We start from the raw sequence: 21,506 nt of genomic DNA on the forward strand, positions 1-21,506 counted from the left end.
ATAATTTCCCCTTGGTGTATCCATGTTGATTAGTCCTGATAAGCTTCTTTTCCTCCAGCTGCTTAGAGATGACATCCAGAATGAGCTGCTCCATCACCTTGCCAGGGATGGAGGCGAGGCTGACTGACCTGTAGTTCCCTGCATCCTCCTTCGTGCTCTTTTTGAAGAATGGAGTGATGTTGGCTTTCCTCCAGTCCTCAGGCACCTCTCCTGTTCTCCATGACCTTTCGATGGATCATGGCTCAGCAATAACATCGGCCATCTCCCTCAGCACTTGTGGGTGCATCCTGTTGGGGCCCATGGATTTGTGGGTGTCCAGTTTGCTCAAATGTTCTCTAGCTGAATCTTCCTCAACGAAGGGAAAGTCTCCCTCTCTCCAGACTTCCTCTCATACCTCCAGGATCTGGGATTCCTGAGGACCTGCCTTAGCCGTAAAGACTGACGCAGAGAAGGCATTCAATAACTCCGCCTTCTCTGTATCCTCTGTCACGAAGGCACCCACCTCGTTCAGCAGCTGGCACACATTTTCCGTATTCTTTGTTTTCCTACTGATGTACTTGAAGAAGCCCTTGTTGTCTTTGACATCCCTTGCCAGATTTAATTCCAAGTGGACCTTAGCCTTCCTTGTCCCATCCCTGCATACTCTTATAATGTTCCTATATTCCTTCCAAGTGACCTGTTCCTTTTGCCACATTCTATAAACTTCCTGCTTCCATTTGAGTGTACACATTATCAAGCATACACAACATAGAAATTTAAAAATAGAGTAAATTAGAACTGACTCTTTCAGTTGGAAGGGACCGACAACAATCATCGAGTTCAACTGCCTGACCACTTCAGGGCTGACCGGAAGTTAAAGCATATTATTAAGGGCATTGTCCAAACACCTTTTAAGCACTGACTTGGGATATCGACCACCTCTCTAGGAAGTCTGTTCCAGTGTTTGAGAAGAAAAAAAAAAGAATGAGGTAAAGCTGAAATAAACACCTTTTAAAATTTTTCCTTATTTATCAATAGTATGAAAATATATTCTTTTTGTACCTCCATGGATTGTATTAAATGCATCCCACTTTAGAGACTGCTGTTGCGGGTGTTTTTCTTATAATCAGAAGAAATTTTTGGCCCAGGTAGCTCAGAAGATTCCTTGACACTAAAAGCCAATGAAACTGTTTTTGTTGACAGCATTGGAGAGCTTGTCAGTGTTTTCATTCTGGTCATGTTAAGTACTTCAATGCTTGAAATGAGAAACTTCATGAAGGAGACTTTCTGAAATGCTAAAATGAGGTAATTGATGTTTAATAGTTTGACTTGGGAACTAAAGGTGAGGTTTTGTGAGGGAGCTCTGCAGTCCTAAGTCATCTTTTCTGCTTGCACCTGTATTTTAGTGGCTCTTAGGGTGGACTAGTAATGGCTTTTACAGGGTTGTTCATCTTGCTGAACAAATAGAAGCTTGTTTTTTTCAGCTCATGAAGGGATCAAAGGAGCATTGTAGTTGGCTCCTTGAAAGTGTTACTCCTTTAACAGTAGTGGCTTTTAATTTTAAATTGATTTGGTTATCTCAAGAAATAAGAGCTTGAGGCAGTACAGGGAATTCTAGATACTCACCCACAGGGCTTTAGATATTAGGAGAAGATGTGTGCAACTGAGGAAGGAGGTGTGTTAGATGAGTGGAGTTCTGCTTGTAAGTGTTGAAGAGTGAATTGTGTGCAACAGGAATAGTCTGATGACATAGTTGTATGTATAAATATAGTTCAGCATTTCCTTTCTTTAATCTTAAACTTGTGGCAATGACAGGAATAAGTACTGGCCTTGAATGTTTAATGAAAACTCGTGGAGGTTGTTGGACTACCTGCTGTGACTCTGTCAGTCACAACCAGTTTTGTAAGCTCTTTGAAGCCAAGACTAGCTTGCCCCGGCCACTCATTTTGAAAAACATTCCTTAATTGCCTAGGTGCTTACCAGCTTATAATTTACATCTACCCTTGTTTTTAAACTTTCCTGTTTTTTTTGTGATGATCTTATGTTGAATCAGATCACACAAATGAACTGTAAGTTTATACGAAAACATGCATGTCAGAATCCTGTCAAATAATCTGTATTCGTTCTAAATGCTGAATAAGTCTGTATTAAGATACCTCTCATAACTCTTAGGTGCTTTTCAGTCTCTAGCTGTTGGAGTATTCGAGTTGAACTTGAGCACAGACCATCTAATAAAATGAAGTGCACAGTGTCACCAGGGTTTTGTTCTTCTGTTTTCTGCCAGTCTTGTCTTTGTCACTTAGACTGTAAACTCATCAGAACAGTGTGGTTTTGATTTTTGTCTTGTGCCCACAGCCTAATGAAGTGTTGAAGCATTTGTCTTCTAAAACTAAACAGAACATTTGTCTTTTTGAAAGAAATTACTTCTTGATTCTAAATAAGATTAATTTTTGATGTCTAGAATGCTAAATCATTAGAGGATGAGAATATTAGGATTTCACAATTAAATAAATATAAGAAAATTTTTGGGAAGTAAATCAGTAATAGTGAATTGGTGGCATTAAAGATGAGAATCATTTAAAAGAGAGAACAAAGTATTAAGATTGTGAAATTTACATAGGTTTAAAATTCAAATTACTTTGGATTTATAGTTACAATAAAAAGAGCAAAATAAAAAATGAAGTTCAGAGCAGAACATGTTGGCTATGGATAGGCTAGGCAAAACATTCCAAAACTTCTTAATGTTCTTGGGTATTATTTGAACAAAAATAATTGGATTCAGTGTAACTTTATCAGTATTTTTAAAAAAGCATTTAACTTGTTGCAGTATGTTTTGCGATTTGGGTATGACTATATCAACTGCTTGACGCAGCATTCTTAGAATTTAGTCAAGGATATGATTTTGCTATACATATTTAATACAGATATAGTAACTACTACTTTGTTTTGCATAAAAATTACGGGAGTGCTGGTGTCTTACAGGAACATCCACAGCCCTGAGCAAGAGTATTTGTATTTTTAGTAATTTTTTCGATGACTATAAATGGTAGCGTTCCTGTCTTGCTCTCTTTCCTTCTGGATTCAAGTGAATTAATGGTAAAAGAGCAACTAAAAATAAAGGAGCGCTGAGAAGTTTCAGGGTCTGAATGCATACATGCTGTTAGATGTTTACTTTTCAAACTCAGTCCAGTAGTTTTCCATTGTATTTGCTGACCTACTTAACTTGTTAAATCCAGTATATGCACAGTTTGTGGTTAACCTGAAGCAATCAAACCACAGGATCCACATTAAGGAAAACTTTTTTTCATTATTTTGTATTCTATCAAACAAACAATGATTGTACCTCTCCCCAGTTCATTAATGTATCATTTTCTTTGAAGCCCTTTAAACATCTCAATTAGGAGAGACACTTGCTCATATAGGACTACTGTTCAAGTCTGTACTGTCTTATTTAAAGAAGGCCTGTTCAGAGCAGCATTCATGTCTTAGTTTAGGGTTTAAATGTCTACTTGATTTGTGTTTACATCAAATGTGGTAGAACATTTATGTTTAGAGAAGTGAAGTGGTAGTATCCTATGTCTAAGCTTACTGAGAGAATTTGCTGCAGGGTTTGTATATTTTGATAGGTTTCTTCATAAAAGCTACTTTATATAGCTCAGTGTTCTGAGGCTACTTATGCTGCTTAGTTATTGCTTAAAAAAGGGAAATGGGAAGGATGTTGTGTTTGATCAGATAGAATTAAGTAACATAGTAACAGTTTAAAATTATTTCACTTTGAGTTTGGTGTTGTGTGTTGTTTTTGTGGTGGGGTTTTTTAATTGTTTGCTTAGGTGTTCTGTCCTGATGTTGATGCAGAGCTCATCTTTCTTAGTGAAAAGTCCAAAGGAATTCTTAATGTGCAACAGCAACTGACAATGAACCAAAAGTAAGTTTTAAAGCGGTTTGAGCTAGGTGTCTTTGCTCATGAATCTAGCTTGCTACCTTGCTGTTTTATAAATAGTGCAATTCCTCTGTTTCAGTACCGGTCATCCAAAACACGTTTGCTTTCATTTGTCTCTTCTGAATGTTGTCATAATTTCACATCAGTAAAAAAAAGGCATGTTTTATGCTAGAAAGACATTGTTTAGAAGCATAAAGATTTCTGAGTAAGAGCTCCTGTGGAAAGTGCTTTTGTGAAAAGGTAGCCTACCAAGGTAGCTGAATGATGTATAAGAAGGGAAGGACATAAAGTGTATTTAACTGTGGGAACAAAAAGTTCTGTGTTTCTTTGTTGAGTAGCATTAACTAGAGCACTGGAGAATTTGTTTAGTCTTTGGTAGTTGTGATAAATAATACTGTAGTTTTGCTTAAGCCATAGCACATAGGCGGTCAGAGAGTATATACGTTTCCAAGGACCAAGTATGGGGACAGAGACAGGGAAATGTGTATTTGGGTATAAGGTCAAGCTGCTTTAGCTGGTACCACTTAGCTTGGTTGTCACCTTCCTGCTCTTATATATGGAAGAAGAAGATTACCTGTCAACTTGAGATTTTGTTATGTAACTGGCACGTAGAGCGCAGGTGCAGGAATAAGGAGGTCAAGAGTTCAACCGAGAGAAAGACTTTGAGCCTTCACCCCATGACCCTCAAAGAAGACCCCCAGACAACAGTGCGCAGACGCAAGTGGGAGGGCATAGATGTAAATAACTTCAGGGAAATCATTTGATATGTATAAGACTTCTGAAAAATAGCATGAATATGAATGACTGTTCTATACAAATATGTAGAAGTGAGACCAACTGCATGCAGGAGGATCACGGAGGTGATCTCCCGTGCGCCCAGCACTGAAATAAAACACTGCTTCACAGACTTTGTCCTCTCTTAAAAACTACATAGGTGAATGTTTCTCACAGTAATGATACCACTATATTCTTTTTCAGGTTATCTCTCACTTTTTTTTTTTTGTTTTCAGCATTTTTGTTATCATTTGAGCATCCACCTCCACTGTTCTGTTCGTGAGTGGCAATTTCTGTTTTGCCTGACCTTACATTCCTCCTGAGAGGCAAAATGTACCATATCAAAATGCTGGATTTTCTCTGCAGCAAGTTGTAAAATGCAAGATATGCTTCTTATCTATTTTGGGAAGCTTTTGGTAGTTTTGAGTTGCAATTTGAGTAGACTTGCTTAGTTCTTTCTTCCTTGGTCTTCTGTTCTTTCTTCCTTAAGAGCTGAAGGTGTTTACTTTTATTCTGTACAAAAATTATTATTTTTTTTAAAGAACTCTTTGTTTGTTAGGTGGCTTGCTATGTTTCTGGAATTACCAGTTTCTCCAAAAGCTGTGACTCTATAATTAATACTTCAGCAAGCAGATTTAAACATTATAAAGAAGGAGGATCAATATCTTGGCTTATTTGAGACAGTGTGCATGTTTCATTAGTTGTGCTTAACTAGATTTCTTTATAATTTTAGTAGTAGCATGTGGAAGTGTGAAGAGGAAAAAACCATGGAGTTTTCATGAAGCTGATGTGGAGGGTTGGTTTTTCCAACAGAAACAAATGTAAAGATTTGAGGAAAATTCTGTGTAATAGAATCTAAACCCCTACTGTTTCTGTACAGGCTGAGTTAAATATCTAAAACTAACCAGAGAAAAGTATTGTACTAACTAGGCCCTTTTTTTGTGTTAAAATGTATGTTTAATGGCTTGCTCTGCTTGGGGCAAGTAATTAAAATTAGGCTGATACACTCCTGTTTATAGAACATACTCCTGTGTCATTGTACATTTGTGATCACTTCAGATGTAATAAATGACTTCAGATGTAAAATAACCATTTCTCTTTCTCTTTCATGACCAGAGCAGTGTATGGAGCTGTGTTTCTAGCTTTGTTAACCTTGTAGCAGTTCACACTTCTGTGGAAAGCTTGTAAACAGGGGGATCAAGTTTGTATGTTAGGGTTTTCCTCACATAGGAAATAATGCTTTTAAGGTGTGGAATATGTGGAAATAAATTGTATCAGTGAAATATTTATGATTTAACCATTACCTAGGTAGCCTTTGTGACCTACTGAATTAGAAATTAGTCTGCTTTGTAATAAGCAAAGAAGCTACTTAAACTGCAAGCAATAATTTTTATCTTACTGCACTCTTGATGTTAACTCCTTTAGTCCTCATATGTAAGGCACAAAATGAGATCAGTCTAGAAATCAATTGATATAAATTTTATGGCTGCTGTGTACGAAGAATGTTTTTCCAACTTCTACGCTCTAATAGCAGCTCTCTTATGAATAGATGTCACAAGAACATTACAGTATAAATACGTCATTGTGTTCTGTAAAACTAGCAATATAGAAAGAAAATTGCTGTGTATTAATGAGCTTCTGAAACATTTTTTTGCCTGCTGCTAAAATGCTTGAAGCACAGAAGTGCTTTAAGATTGGTCTCCAAATCTGCACTGATGATGCAGATTACCAAAACTGTGGTGTTACAAAGCACTTTTTCTCTGTCTATCTAAGGCAGTTAAGGTGGGTTTAAGCCAAGCAGTGAAAGGCTATGTAGTTCATGAGAACAATCAATAAGAATCTGTTAAGAATAATTAGTTGCCTATTTAATGTTAGATAATATGATTTGCAAATATCTGCAAAAGAAGACGTGAATTGAAAAAGCTGGTATAAATAGTTCTTAGGGTAAAGATTAGCTTGCTTGTTATACTTTACAGTATAAATGTTTAACTTTATTTTTGATAATTGAGTTATAATTTACAGTATAAATATTTAACTTTATTTTTGATAATTCAGTTCTGTGTAGGTGTGAAATTTAAGTAATAGTGCTGTTTACAGGATACAAAGTCATACTATGAATTTACCAAGGCTAAGACTGCCTCTGTGACATTAATTCAGCTCCTTATTTATATGTACGGTGAAAACATTTGGTTATTTTGTTTCATACTATTCTTCCTTTTAGATTAAGGTTGTTTGTAGCTCTACTTTTTCTTAAGGGAAACTGAAGCAACTGATTCCAAAATGATGGTAGTAGGTACACACCAAATTCTGGAGTAGCAGACACCCACATGATTTCTGGTAGAATTAATGTTTTTAGATTTGTTGTACCAGCTTTTGCTGTTTGAGCAAGTAAACTAATTTAAGAACAATACTAAGTTGCCATCACCTGTGTTCCTAGTGGTGGACAACAAGCTTTGCCAAGCAGTTTCATGATAACTTTCAGCAAAAAGAGTGATTACTGTTTAGCCTTTTGGTTCCGTTCCAGAAGTGTGCTCTTTCTGGTATAGAGTTCACTGCTACAACTCTGAACAAAAATTGCCACGATAAAGTTAGGGAGAGCATCTGCTGTGAAGATGAGTGGAAACTTCTTTTACGAAAAGAAAAATGTGGCTTGTTTAATTCAGCTGAAGCCTGGAAAGTACAGCCTAATATATAAAAGCCTGATATAAGACAGAATATATATATAAGCTTAATATACAGCCTAATATAAGACTAATATATGTGCACATATTTCTCTGTCCCCACTTCCCAGTGATGTAGGGTAGCAGAAGGGGGAATACTTATCTAAGCTGAAAGCTATTATTGGTTCAAGAGCAAGAAAGTACAAACAGTTCTTAAATATATTTAAGAAGGAGGAATGTTTCTAAGCACTGGTGCAAGGAAGGGTAACTTTCCATTAGGTTTTTGTGTCACAGCTCTTGATTGCTTTTGTGAAAGGGAATGAAGACATAGTGCCTATGGTAGCTTTGTCTGGGCCTGATGACGCCAAAGCTTTTCTCCATTCCCAGGAGGAAAGGTGCTAATGAGTGCATCTCATTAGTCATATGCAAAATCTTTTCAGCAAACTGTGGAGGTGGATTTTCTGCACAATTTCTGGCAACCTGTTCTTGAAGAGATACAAAACAGATTTCCTGATTATCGCTGTCTTTAATACAGTGGCCGGTCCATTTAGTAGAAACTGAGCAAATGGATTGTACCAAATACTCTATAGAATATTTAGTCATAGTTAATTTGACAGTCCTTTTCGTGATAGGAGCCTGTTTGAGGTGCTTGTATTCATTGTAAGCATCAGTCACCCTTTGTCTAACTTGAAGCTATTTCTGTGTTCTGTAGTGACTCCCTTCTGGGCAAATGAGGTAATTTAGTTAAATGTGTTTGAAGGAGTGAGATTAGGAATCACAGTGTGACAGGAGTTCTGCATAAATTCCCTTTAATAGCACCATTGTCTAATGCATTGTCAGGTGTACACTAATTTTTTAACCTCCTTCTTCAAGGGAAAGTTGTTGTTGCTGTTAAGGAAACATAATTGTTTACAGTTATATCACAATATAACAAATATCCCATTCGTTCTAGATATGAGATATAATTATTTTTTTTTCCTCCAGCCCAGTGTATTAGTCGTAAGCTACAAGGAACTACCAAAAGCAGCTTCTCAGTTTGGACCTTATAAACAAGCAGAATGGCGGCCTGACAGCACCATGATAGCTGTTTCAGTAAGTAGCATTTTTGGTTCTTACTGTGGTTAAACTATTGCAAAGAGGATTTTGTATTACTGGTTTCTGTGCTTATACAAACTTGCAGATTGCGTATACTTTTCATTGATATTTATCTTGTGAAAACGTATAATACCAAGTTTTTTTTGATGATAGAAGCTTCCTTTAGTAGTTTTCATTCATTTTTTCCCCCTGAAGAATGAACTGCAGTTCTTTGTATTAAAACAACGCTCAGACATATTGGTGGGGGTTGATCGATCATCTCATTACTTCAGTAATCTGGTCACAAAGAATAAGGGAATTTAAAGACATGTGAGTGAAAGAAATAGTTGAGAAGTTAGGTAACGTAAGCTTATTTATCGTGATAAATAGGATTTACAGATGTTTCAGAAAGGTGAGTCTTAAGAGGATGAAACTGTGGCTTTATTAAGGTGCAGTATCTTTTGGTGATTAAAAAAAAATTGCAAGGCACTGAGAACACAGAAGGGCAGTGATAGATGATACATAGTCTCTTTTGTTAAGAGTCTTAAAGGTAAAGATGAGATCTTGTCTCACGTGGAAATAAAATCTTGTTTCGTAGCTGATGATATGCTCATAGCAGTAAAGTGAACTATTTCAGCACCAGCATTTAAAAATTCAAGGTGCAAGGTAGACACAACAGAGGTGGGAGTAGAGTTTATAGGGGTCAGAATATGGGATGATACTCTTAGTGACATTTAATCAGGTCTTGTGTTAGGACCAGGTCTTAAGTTGTGTAAGTTTCTTTATCTAGCTTTTAAAATCAAGGCTATTGTATTTAAGATTTTTGTGTGAGAAGGTGCAGAAGAAAAGAATGAAATCGTTAAGCTTCCCCATCAGAAATTGATTATGCAGAGTTACAAACTGGATAACAACTACTGTATTTGTTGGTGCACTGACTTCATCTCCTAATATAAACCATCTTTTGTGCTTAAAATGATGCCTGTAATGCTTTGAGTATTTCAGCCAATCAGATATTGTTATCTTAGTGGAAAATACCAGATGGTTTATGGAATAGTTCATGTGTCTACCAATATCATCATGACTCTAAATCAGCTAAACTTCCTGAGCTCCCACCTTCTTATATGTAATGCAGGGGTAGACTTTTCTGAGTAGTTGCTTTTGAATGTTTAGATCATCTAAAAGGATCTCATGAAATCAATGCAGTAAAGTATTTCTTTTAGCATCAGATTATTGGCATTTGCTGACTGAAAATATAGTTACCAGCAAAGGCGGAAAAGAGACTTCTGTATCATTTACTGTGAATAAAAAAGAACTGTCCAACTTTATAATACAGCATATAATCACAAGTAAATTATCCAAACACATTTTAATTATACCTTTATGTTCAGAAGAGATTTAAATTGTTATATTGAATTACTTTACATATTATGTTTTTTCTGTGATTCATTTGTTCAAGAGACCTTATGGTCCAGCTGAAAGTCAGATTAGCTTTAATTTCTGCCAGTCAGTTACTGTACTTTCAAGTTTTTCTGCCACTAAATGTATAGTGTTCTTTTTGGCGAATGATGTCAGAATCTAAATGCCCATAAAGTCTCAGTTTGTAAACTTGAGCTTTACAAATTAACATTCACAATGGTCAAACAGTTTATAAAATAATGACTGTAATGAGATTTCTAATATTCTTCATGTTTCTTATGCATATATTGCATCTCCTGGGTGTATATATACAAATAATATAGTCAAGCATGCTTGTTATGGTAGTTTTAACAGCAGTTCTGTTTTGCAAGTTTTTTTAATGCGCCTTTGGAATATATATGAAGTCCTACTGAAAGACCACATTTACAAACATTGGTACTTTTGTTGCAGAGAGAGAGGGCAGAAAGGCAGTTTTGGGACCTTAATGAAGAAGGTGTTCCTGCTGAAAAAAGCATGATACTTTTATCCCCAGATAAAACTCTGAACTTCTTTCCAAGAGAATGAACATTTTCTCCCTTCTTTGTGATTTTTTTCTTAAGAAGAAAACTAATCGGTACAAATGAAGGAGCAGTAGCAAAGCAAGTTATTAACAAAAGAGTGGTTTGTACTACTGGTTTTGTCGAACTGAGTTAACTTCAGTTAATTAGTGAAGTCTTGTGCAATAGCTAAAAATACTAGTTTGAAAGCTGAGTTAGGTGATTTAGTTTCTCACCTGTTACTACTTGTGCTCAAGTTTCTTAATTGTAGTAATTTTATGTAATAATAAAATTATGTTGTACTTTGTTTTTTAAGAAACTGAACAAAAGGCTTGGTGTATACTTACTACTGGTACATGCACTTTTTTTTTTAAAGACATAATGATGGGGAGTGTAGTCTGGGTTTAATGTCCACTAGAGCAGTGATACACAGTGTGTTTCATTTCTGTCTGACGGAGTGTTCAGAGCATCTCTGTGAAATAAATCGCTTTGCAGCATTATGCTATGAGGTAATTATTATTTGTACTGAAGGCAAACTTTGGTCTAGTGTATAAGGCTTTATAAAATACCTCAAGTAGCATTAATGGCATGCAGTTAAACAAACTTAAGCAGTTCTTGTACTATCTCATCCCCTAGCGATTCTAACTTATTTTACTACTAATATCTTCTATTACTAAACTGTTGGCACATTTTCTAAACTGATCTTTTTTCCCCCTGATATTTTGTAGTTTCTTCTTTCATATTGCTGCATTTGTAATTTTTCCAGTGTTACTGGGAGATATTTTGTTTCTTGTCTAGATTAGTACATACACCCAAGGTAGCTAATTCTAGTAGTTAAACAAACTTGTGAATTGAGTCAAGATGCTTCAATATAGAGAAATATTGAAGGTGTTTTAGTCTTTCCCCTGCCACAGGCAGTCCTCTGACATAGACTGCTCTTCAGTGTGCATTCCCATAGCTAAGGCAGAGGTTTATTAAACATCATAGCATAAGAGAAACCATGTAGTAAAATTCCTTGCAAGGTACTGTGTGTTTAGGCTTTTGACTGTCAGGTGAGAATGATCAGGGAACGGATGACAGTGATGGTTGCTTTAGTAAGTTTCATTGCAACAAGAGGCCTAAAGCAATGTGGAAACCTTTGTGAATGAATATAATCAATTTGCAGAAAGTATATGGTTGAATGCTTCTGCGTTTCATCCAGCTTTTCATGGAATTTGAGAGTCTCTTTAGAAATGAACCTGTAACAATAGCAACTTTGTGCTTTGAATGGCGTTCAGTAAGGCCCTTTGTACCTTAATATCAGTATAAAGATACTCCACGGTATTGTTTTACTTTTCCTTCCAGGATAAGATAACTTACAGGTTAAATATTTAATGATGTAATGGAAAGAACCTGTAAAGATGTTAGAAATGAGCATGTTTCTTTGCCACGTAATACCCGAACATGATATTACTGCACTCACAAAAAAAAATTCTTTTCGGCCTGTCTCAGGCTCACCATTGTGGTTTGAATTTTGTTCTTGCATGAGAAAGAAAGATACTCACTTTGAATGAGAATAATTGTATTTCTTGGACTTTGAAGCCAAAACACAAATTTCTTTCGTGATAAAGCAAAATGTTTGACTGAGGAAAAACATGGCATCTGTGAAATGATAAAGTAAGCTAATGAGAGTGTTACTTTTTCCTTTATTCGAAGAAAAGGAAACCAACCTTGCAAAGCAACTTGAAACCATTCATTTCAGTGCTTCTTATATCCAGTAATAGCGCTTTGGGTACATGCCCAGCCCGTATTAAAATGATTGGATGAAAACACTGTTTGCCAAAATGCATTTGCCAATTTCCCTGGATACTTTTGTGCTTTAAACAAGTCATACTTCTTTGAACAGCTAACCGTATTGGTCTTCTGCTTCTTCTGTGCTTACACAAACACTGGATCAGCTTCTAGTCATGACTGGAACATCTGATAACTAAATGATTTATGTTTGTTCTCTGAATAGAGTTATAGTTTGAAGTCAGTCTTCCAGAATGACAGAATGTGACTCAGGCTTGAGTTGCATTAGAATTCTTCTTCAGACACTGGAAGATTCTGAAAAGGTGTTGTGGTATCTAAAGATACTGCGTGACATGAGGATTTTTTGAAAGCTACCTGCATGACCAGCATTGAGAGGCAGTGCCTCGCTTATTTGTACTCTGTAGTGTCCATATGTGTTCAAACACCTGGAGGACTTGTTCTGAAGGCTTGCTACCTCTACTACATGCTCTCTGCATTAATTCTCTTAGTTGGTGGGAATTGGGTGCCTAGGTTCTAAACATCTGATGTAGTTGTCTGGTTTTATGTATTTATATGAATTGGAGGAAAATTTCTGCTGGATGCCTACATCAACAGTAGTGTCTTTCCATTTTTCTACCTACTGAGTGATCTTTTCAGGGGGCTTTAAGGGCTAATGGATTTTACCTAGAATGCATTTCAACACATAGGTTTTTAATATATCTGAAACTTGATATGGGTGTGTATTTATGTTCAAAATATGAGACGTATGTGGAAATTGCAAGAGTCTGTGCGGATTTTACTCATGCAGATAGACTACATATATATCTTATAAGTGTTTCTCTTTCAGACTGCAAATGGATACATCTTATTTTTTGAAATCCCATCAGCAAGAGACAAGTATCTTTATGAGCCAATGTATCCCAAGTAAGTATTTTAAACTTTCTTTGAATCCCCACAGTGTGAAAAAATGACTAGACAAGTCCTAAGCAGATTTTATGATAAAAAATATTTCCTTCTTAAGTATATTTCAAAACTTGATCAGTATATGAAGAATCATTCCTATGAGTTAGAGTCAGTTCAGAGGAAAAGTTGGTCTAGTTGGTTTGCTGTGCACTGGTGAGGTTCCTTAGGTCCATCTTGTAAGATCTCAAAATTCTAAATAGCAGGATTAAAATTGTCTAATTTTATCATTTGATGTAGTCTGGTGAATTTGTAATCTATAACAAGCTTTAATAATTCCTTTTGAGTAACTCAGTTCAGTAAGTCCTGTTTCTTAGGAACTATTAAGGTCCAAATTTTAATAAATTTCTCTCTGCCCCTCAACTTTGTAATAACTTGGAGATTTTTGAAACAAATGGGGAATAAATTCTCAATATTTTGGAAAGAATATGAATAATTTTTAGTAAGAATATACAAGTGTTTTAGCTGCAGTGTGTTGTCATGGTCATCTTAGTTTCCTTATTGTGAATGACAGAATACATTTTATGTGTTAAAATGAGACTGTATGTTGGATGTATTTCTGGTTGACTTAGTTGACTTTGGATTTGGCAAAATTGGGAAATATTTAGGACAAATTAAAACCTCAAGGGATGTATTCATATGTGTCTGTGTGTGTTTAGATAGGCAGAATCTGTAGTCATTGACTGGATCAAATTTGTGCACAGGAATAATAAAACACTCTTGATTTCTCATTGGCTAGAAACTACTTTTTTTGGAAGTATCTCTCAAAGTACCTTCATCATTATGATAATGCTAATTAAATTAATTTTACGTTTTTTTTGTATTCATAAAGTTGATCAGTGAGTGTCTCCAAATGGACATTTATGAGGAGTATTGGATAACCTAGGATGTCATGTAAGAGGAAAATATTTTGAATTTTTTTAAAATTAATTTTTTTTTAAATGAATTTTAAATCTCTGTATTCTTCTACAAGTGCATATAGGAAGAAATGACTTGGCAGTTCGTAAATTATTTCGAAGTAAATTCTTGCTTTATTGAGTGGAAAATTTTGTGTTACTACTGTAATGCATCTTTTGGCCTCTGGAATAGCGTTCAACGCTCTGGAATTAAATGGAATCATAGAATCGTTATGGTTGGAAGAGACCTCAAAGATCATCAAGTCCAACCGTATACCCGATGCCACCATGCCCGCTAAACCCACTAAACCATGTCTCCAAGTGCCACACTTAAATGTTTTTTGAACACCTCCAGGGATGGTGAGGCCACCACCTCCCTGGGGAGCCCGTTCCAATGCTTAATGACTCTTACAGTGAAGAAGTTCTTCCTAATATCCAGCCTGAACCTCCCCTGGCGCAACTTGAGACCATTTCCTCTTGTCCTGTCGCTAATTACTGGGGAGAAGAGACCAACCCCCACCTGGCTACCACCTCCTTTCAGGTAGTTGTAGAGGGCAATCAGGTCTCCCCTCAGCCTCCTTTTCTGCAGGCTGAACAACCTCAAATGTACTGTTGCAACTTACTAGTCTATTTTCCAAAAACTTAAGACTAATGTAGACAAATTATATTACTTTACTTACCTTTTCTGAGACTTGAATAGCATTTTTCAAACTGACTTTTCACATCTGACTTACTGTCAGTAGAGAAAAAAAAAAAAGGCAGACGACCTATTGCTGCAACGTGTTGAAATAAATAAGGGGATAATATATCTTCAGCTGCACATAATGCAAAAGACTAAACAATAGTTTATGGTATGGTTTTGTTCTGTTTGGAAGGTTGTTTTTCTAATTGGCTAAATCTGAAAATATATGGAAATATGTATGAAATATGCAGTAAGGGTTAAAAAAGAATCTTTCGAAAGTTTGTTTGGACATGCCACATATAGGAAGGTTTGAAAATATCTATTAAGCACGCAGTGAGTAACCAGTCTAACTTTTATATAAAACATTGCTAATTAATTTATGTTGTCAACCTAAAAGTGTGTGTTTTATGAAGAAGTCTTTCTGTTAGCTGTGTGTTGAATGATCAGAATTTTAAGATATATTTATATAGCCAAAAAGGGTATAATGCTGATTCTGCGGATGAATAGGTGTTTGTCCCTCGAGTCTTTGACAGGTTGCTCACAATTTCCTAAGACTAGCGCGTGTGCTTAAGGAGATGACTGATCTCACTGAATTTACTGGGATTACTAGTCTGTCTATATTTAGCCCTTAGTTTTGAAAATTTATGTAATATTACTATTGTTCTAGTTATATTAGATCAAAAGAAAGACAGAAGCATTTGTGTGTGAGTTATGCCGGCTGTGATTGATGTCAAATTCTTCTATAAGCTATTATAATAGGATGAACTTTTTTTGATGCAGATACAGTGCACTGCCTGTAGACAGTTTCACTAATTTTCTTTGTAGATCAAACACTGAAAAAAAACCCTAAATAAAAAACCCCACACAACACAAAATGAACAAACAAAACCGAAAGCCCAGGATTGAAACTTTTACGTTTCTGCTGGTGTGTGTTCGTTTTTCCAAAGAAATTATTTCACTGAAATGCTTGGATTTCATTTCTACTGGACTGAACAATGTCAAATTAATTTTGTTAACTCTGAAGCCATTAAAAATCAGTGAAAGGCCTCATATGTGACTTTCCTTGTGCTTGAAAGGAGATATCTTACCGTTTTTTCCCACTTAACAGTGTGTTCTTGGCTCCTTCCTTTTATGTTGGCAGCAGTGATTACGCAGCTGTGCCTTAAGTAAAGTCAGGTTGCTGACACCCAATGGGGAAACTAAACCTGTCTATCTTCTTTCTTTACCCCTCCCTTGGGGGCTTGCAAGTTGGCCTATAATAAAAGGCTGACTTTAGAAAACGGTGACCTTGAAGTAGCACTCAGTAGCAGCACTGGGAAGTTCAAAAACATGGAGTGACTGCTCAGTGATACTCGTATGATAATTGTCATATGGTACTTCATGGTAAGGCAATTGTTTCCAACATTTTAACTCTCGTGCAGATGTTAATTACCACGTGTCCAGCTCTGTCTTATGTGGTTGTTTACCTGCGTCATGCAAAGTGAGTGGGAGGGTGGTGATTTTTGCACAGTATAGAGATATAAGGCTGTCCTTGCATTAGCAGTGTGATAGGACAGCTGCTGGAAACAAGTCGGTAACAATGGAATGCATGGACAACAGGTTCAAGTGTAGGTCTCCACACTTTGCATATTTGAGGTAAAGTTTTATTTGTCTGCGATTCTTCTCTGTGGACACCTCCACAACATACTAGAAAGTTAAGAGCTGTTGTAGCATACCATCAGTTATTTTTGGGGGGTGTTTTTTTATTTTTTCAGCTAGTTAGTACACTTTTGTCAGTGCTTCTAAAAGTCCAGTATTATTCTACTTTTTAAAATTATGAATAATTCTTAATGTTGATGAACTGTCCATATCTACTAGCTTTTTAGAAGCAGAATGAAGGCTGTTCTCTAGTATCCTTTCTTTAAATAATAGTGACCAGTTCTGGCAGAAACATAAAATTTCAGTGTAGTGACTACAAAAATAAAGGAAAACTCTTGTTAATTCAGCTTCAGCTTGAACAGAATTCTTAAGCAGTGCAGGTAAGCATAATGAGGTGATCATGCACTGGGAGTACGCACCAGTAACGTCTTCAGCTGCGCCAAAATCCTGGTGCAAGATTTTCTAGTTTAGTCAGTGTCCTGAAGTTGAACTTGTGGCTGGGTTTGATCCCATACAAGTGAAAACATTGAGAAAGGCTGTATTTAAATCCTCTTGTCAGCTTAGCTCTCATTTAAATGAAATATGCGTATTTTACTGTAAGTAAAAGAAACAATGTCAGAAAAGTAGGTGATAAGATATATGATAGCCACTTTCTTGACTTTAGTTATTTTTGCAGTTTTCCAGATTCGGACACTGGTAGCTGCAGTAACGTTACAGCTTTGTGTGGTATTGGTAGTTTTTAAATAACTGCTTTAAAATTTGCTTGATAATGATTTAGCCTTGATTTGAAGAAAAAGACCAGAAAAAGTTGCTGAAGATAAAAACCATTCCTCATTTGTCCATATGGGAGAGGGACATTCGTTGAGGAAAAAGTACAGTTCTTCCAGTTTCTAGCTGTTATTACAAAGAGTTGTTACTAGATATGGCTGTTGAGCAAGATGGTCCAGAAGAGCTTACCTGTATTTGATCTGTTAACAGAACTATTCTAGCATACAGTTATTGTGTAAACTGTAGTTACAGTTGCAGAAGTTTTTCATGGTACCACTTGAACGAAATACCTTAAGGTAAAAATAACAAAACCCAAAAACCCAACAAAACTGCATGGGAAGTGACCACAGCACTTTTGCTGTTTAAAACTCAATACGCATTGCAGTATATCTGATGACAGTGATTTTTTTTATTTTTCTTTTTTTTGGGGGCCAAACCTCTCTCTTGTCTCCCAATCTAATCAACACAGGTTTAGTAGAAGAGCTAAAGCATGAGTTGAGGCTAAGCTCTCATTGTGTCTGAATGCAAGAGTCTCTGATTCCCCTTATCTTTTAGTGGTGTGAAATAACCTGACTTTCCAAAATCTGCTTGAGTGAACTCCCCATACCCTTTGCTATTGTTTGTGTAAAACCAGACAGAATCAGAAAAATTAATTTCCTGTTTAAAAATGTGCATTTGGCATGACTTCCTCTGTTTCATATCAACCTATGGTAATGGTCTTTATATTCAGAATTTCAGTGTTTTAATGGAAGTGCTGGAATTCAAGATTATCAATGTTTGTGGCTGGAGCCCATGAACGTTTTAAGTTTGTTGTATCAATAACTGAGAGCATAGCTCTTACAAAATGGAGAATATATGAAATCCTTTAAGATGGTTAAGTGGGAAATTCTTTTTAAATGCTAGCTGGTTTATACTTTTAGAGATTAAATCAGTTTAAAATATACTTATGTAGATATGGTAAGGGCTATGGAACTGACCTGTTCAGCATTATGCACGTTTTATGTCAAATCTATTATTGGATTAATGTGATAAAACAAGTGCACATATCAGAAGCGCAGCATTCTGTCATGAATTCTGAGTATTTATATATGAAAAAAGGAAGCTTTTCAAATTTTTGCTGGAGTCAATTGATAGTTTTTTGTCAAATTGTAATGTTTTAGGAATGTTATGAATTGCAGTTGTTCTATTGAAGGAAATATTGCTGGCTCTGTTGATATTTGGCTAGGAATTGCTACTCTCTTCTTGGAATGAACAGACATTTGTACCCAATGAAAACCTAAAGTATCCTGCTTAATTTGTTAGACTGAAAACAGGGGAAAAAGCAGTAATTGTGTGGATTTTTTTTGTTTTTAAATTGAACCATAATAGTCTGCAGCTTCATTCCAGCTCTTGGAGACTTTGCTCCAGTTCAGAGCGGAGTTGGAAGAAAATCAGTATTGGCCATTAGCCCACATTCTGGGATACTTTCCTGCAGTGAGCACAAGTACAAAGTCCTGCTTCAATTAGTTCAGTCTAATTTTACCACCATATAAAAAAAGTCATTACAAGATAAAATGTGAAGAAAACATATGTCTGGTAAGATAATAGAATGGTAACATAAAATTAATCTGCACCTGTGATACACTTAAGGAAAGCGGCAGTTCATACAAGCAAATTTGTAGTTCTGTAAGCTGTAGCAAGGTATGGTAATTTTTTTTTTTTTTTGAGGAGTTTCCAAAGAAATCTGTGTAGATACTCCTTTGTTTCACAGAGAAGAGAGGTGTAACACGTTCACAGTAGAGGCTTCCCTGTACTGAACTGATAGTTATTTCTGGTTAGAATTTTGGCAGAGCGACTGAAGATTTGAAGAGACAGAGTGTGGTGACTTGATGCTGAGGATATTTTTGCCTTTAAAAAAGACAAAACCTAAAAAACTTTACATGGCTAATAAACTAAATGTGGTAATCAGAGATTCTTTTGCCTCAGATTTCTTCATATCCTCAAGTGGAGTCTGCATTTGGGGGGTGGGGTGGGGGGAAGTGATATGAATATTGTGTAAATTTAAAATGAGTCCTCAATGCTGTAGATTTTTAAGTACCTGAAAATGCTTTAAAAACTGAAGTTGTTTTCTCACCAGTATGGGCATGTGAACAAGCTAGTGTTTATATCCTGGTTTACAATTCTGTATTGTTGCTTATATGTTTGGTTACTGTATTCATGTCCTACTCTTTCTGGCACTTTTCCAAGCTTTTTTCTCTTCTATAGCAAGATGATTTATAGGTGTCATAAATTACCTCATCAGTGGGGATTTTTTTTTCCTGATTCAGTGGACTTAACATTAGTGTGTACAAAGGTTTTGAACTTTAAACTCTGTAAGGGTAACTGATGAGGTGTACAGTTAAGTAACTTAGTAAATAATTTTTGTTTGGAATTAAGCTTGTGCTAAACTTTAACAGTGTGGTTTTCTCCATAAATTGGTTTTGGCATTGGTTGGAAAATGTATTTTTAAAACTAGATTACTTGTAGAATTTTTATTAGCCATTATGGCACTTGCTAGTCCTTGATGTGATTCAGGAAGTTTAAAATGTTGTGAAGGAATCTTTGCAACTGGAATAATAATTCAGTAGACGATTTAACTTTTTTACATGAATAGTTGACTAATATGCTAACTAATTATTTCTCTTCTCAAACCACAGAAACCTATTATTACTCAGTTGGGTAGAAAAGGCTGTACTAAGAATTACTTTTATAAATGCTTATTCATTCTTTATAGTTGTTTCTATAGACTCAACATTTTTGTCCAGCTCCTGCCAGTCTGTATGCACATAGCTCCAGATCCAGCCAGACATATTCCATCTTCAGCTGGTGGCTGCCTGCAGTGTATGGTGGAGAGATACAGGTTTAGGGCTTGGAAGACGCTAGTCGCATGGAAATCAAAGCTCATAGTGTAACTTGATTTACTTGTTTAAGAACAATTCCTAAAAAGTATGATGGGCATTGAATTGTTAGTGAGGAATCGCACATTTAGAGGTGATGATGCAGACTCTTTGAATCAGGTCTAAAAAAATTAAGTCCTCAGCTGTACAGACAATTCACTAACTGAAGTCTTCACATGAACCATTTAAAAACAGTTAATAAACATTGTGTAATTGTGCTAATGCAACAGTAATCGCTGTTGTCAGTTTTTTGCTTTTGTGCCTTTAAGGAGAACAACTCAGAGTTCTTGGTGATGTAAATTCATTTAGAAACATTTTTGCCCTGTTTTTCTCATATGTAATGCTGTTAACAGTTGAAACATGAAGGTGTTGGGATTTGTTTGTTTGTTTTTCCAAAAAGTACTACTGAAGAAACCATTTTAGCAGCAACAGTTAAGAATATCATAGCCCTCAAGTAACATAAAAATATTTTACCTTGTTTGCATCAGTTATTTATTCTAAAGATATTTACTGATGAACAAGTCTGGAGTCTTTTTTTCAGTAAAATGTCTCCATTACTTCCCAAGCAGCTGCAATTTGACTAGTGAGAATGTATGCTGCTGAACGGTTTGTGGTTTGTTGCTTGTTTGTTTGTTTAATTAATGCGATATCTGCTAATAACCACACCAATTTATTTTTTTTTTGGAAGCATAAGATTTATTGTCTGTGAGAGCATCTCTGAACCTTTCTAAACTATTCTCTGTCCATAACAACTACCTATATTACTATGATTACCCTGGATAGTAAGGTGGAAATGTAAATTCTAATCTAATGCCATTTCTACCGCTGAAATAGAATTCTCCACTAAAAAGCAGAAAACAGTGAACATTATTTTGAAAAACTGAACATTGTTTTGAAATACTTAGAACAGACTAAAAAAGATGATGTGTATATACATTAATTGCAGATTATGAAGAAGTTCTTAAGTACATCCTTTCAGATTCTGCTGTAATTAACTTCCTAAAGTATTTCTTAGTTGCTTCTGCTAGCAGTGGCTAAGTCTAGTAATGATATTTCTGACTGAGTTTTGTCCCTGGGTCATGCTATATCACTTAACTGCTGTGCATGTAGTGGAGGACCTAAGTGCAGTACTGCGCTGCTAGAAAAATTAGCTGGCTGGTGTCCTGTTTGTGCCCTGAGCCTCCCCGCACCTCAGGTATCAAACTCCAAGGAAATTCTTCCTCCCGGTTCAAGGGAGGCTGCCTGACTATGCTTTTGCATGGTGCTGCTTCTTTCCTGAGTTTAGGATGGTTAAGGTTTGTTGTTTTGGTTTTGGGAGGGGTAGGGGAGGGGAGTTAAATACACTTCTCCATTTTCTCATTGTTGCATCTTGCATCATAGTTGGAGCTTAGTTTTTTCTTCTAGCAGAGTCAAAGTGTTATTTCCAGAGCCAGTTCTTCTCTGTAAGAAGATCAAATTAATACAAAAGAATTATGACTTCATGCTAAGAATTTTAGCA

At 35.9% G+C, this 21,506-nt stretch overlaps 1 protein-coding gene across 1 annotated transcript in view; it reads left to right on the plus strand.

The window, feature by feature from the left end:
- Nucleotides 1-8,337: 8,337 nt before the first annotated feature.
- Nucleotides 8,338-21,506, plus strand: part of RIC1 (RAB6A GEF complex partner 1) — a gene marked incomplete at its 5' end in the record, with an annotated part of 37,994 nt that continues 24,825 nt past the window's right edge. The window contains 2 exons of the mRNA XM_009696085.1: nt 8,338-8,445; nt 12,997-13,073. Coding sequence (XP_009694387.1) covers nt 8,338-8,445; nt 12,997-13,073 — 185 coding nt within the window. The remainder of the gene's footprint in view (nt 8,446-12,996; nt 13,074-21,506) is intronic.

This window comes from Cariama cristata, unplaced genomic scaffold (genome assembly GCF_000690535.1).
Source record: "Cariama cristata isolate BGI_N322 unplaced genomic scaffold, ASM69053v1 scaffold17502, whole genome shotgun sequence".
NCBI classification, from domain to species: Eukaryota; Metazoa; Chordata; class Aves; order Cariamiformes; family Cariamidae; genus Cariama; species Cariama cristata.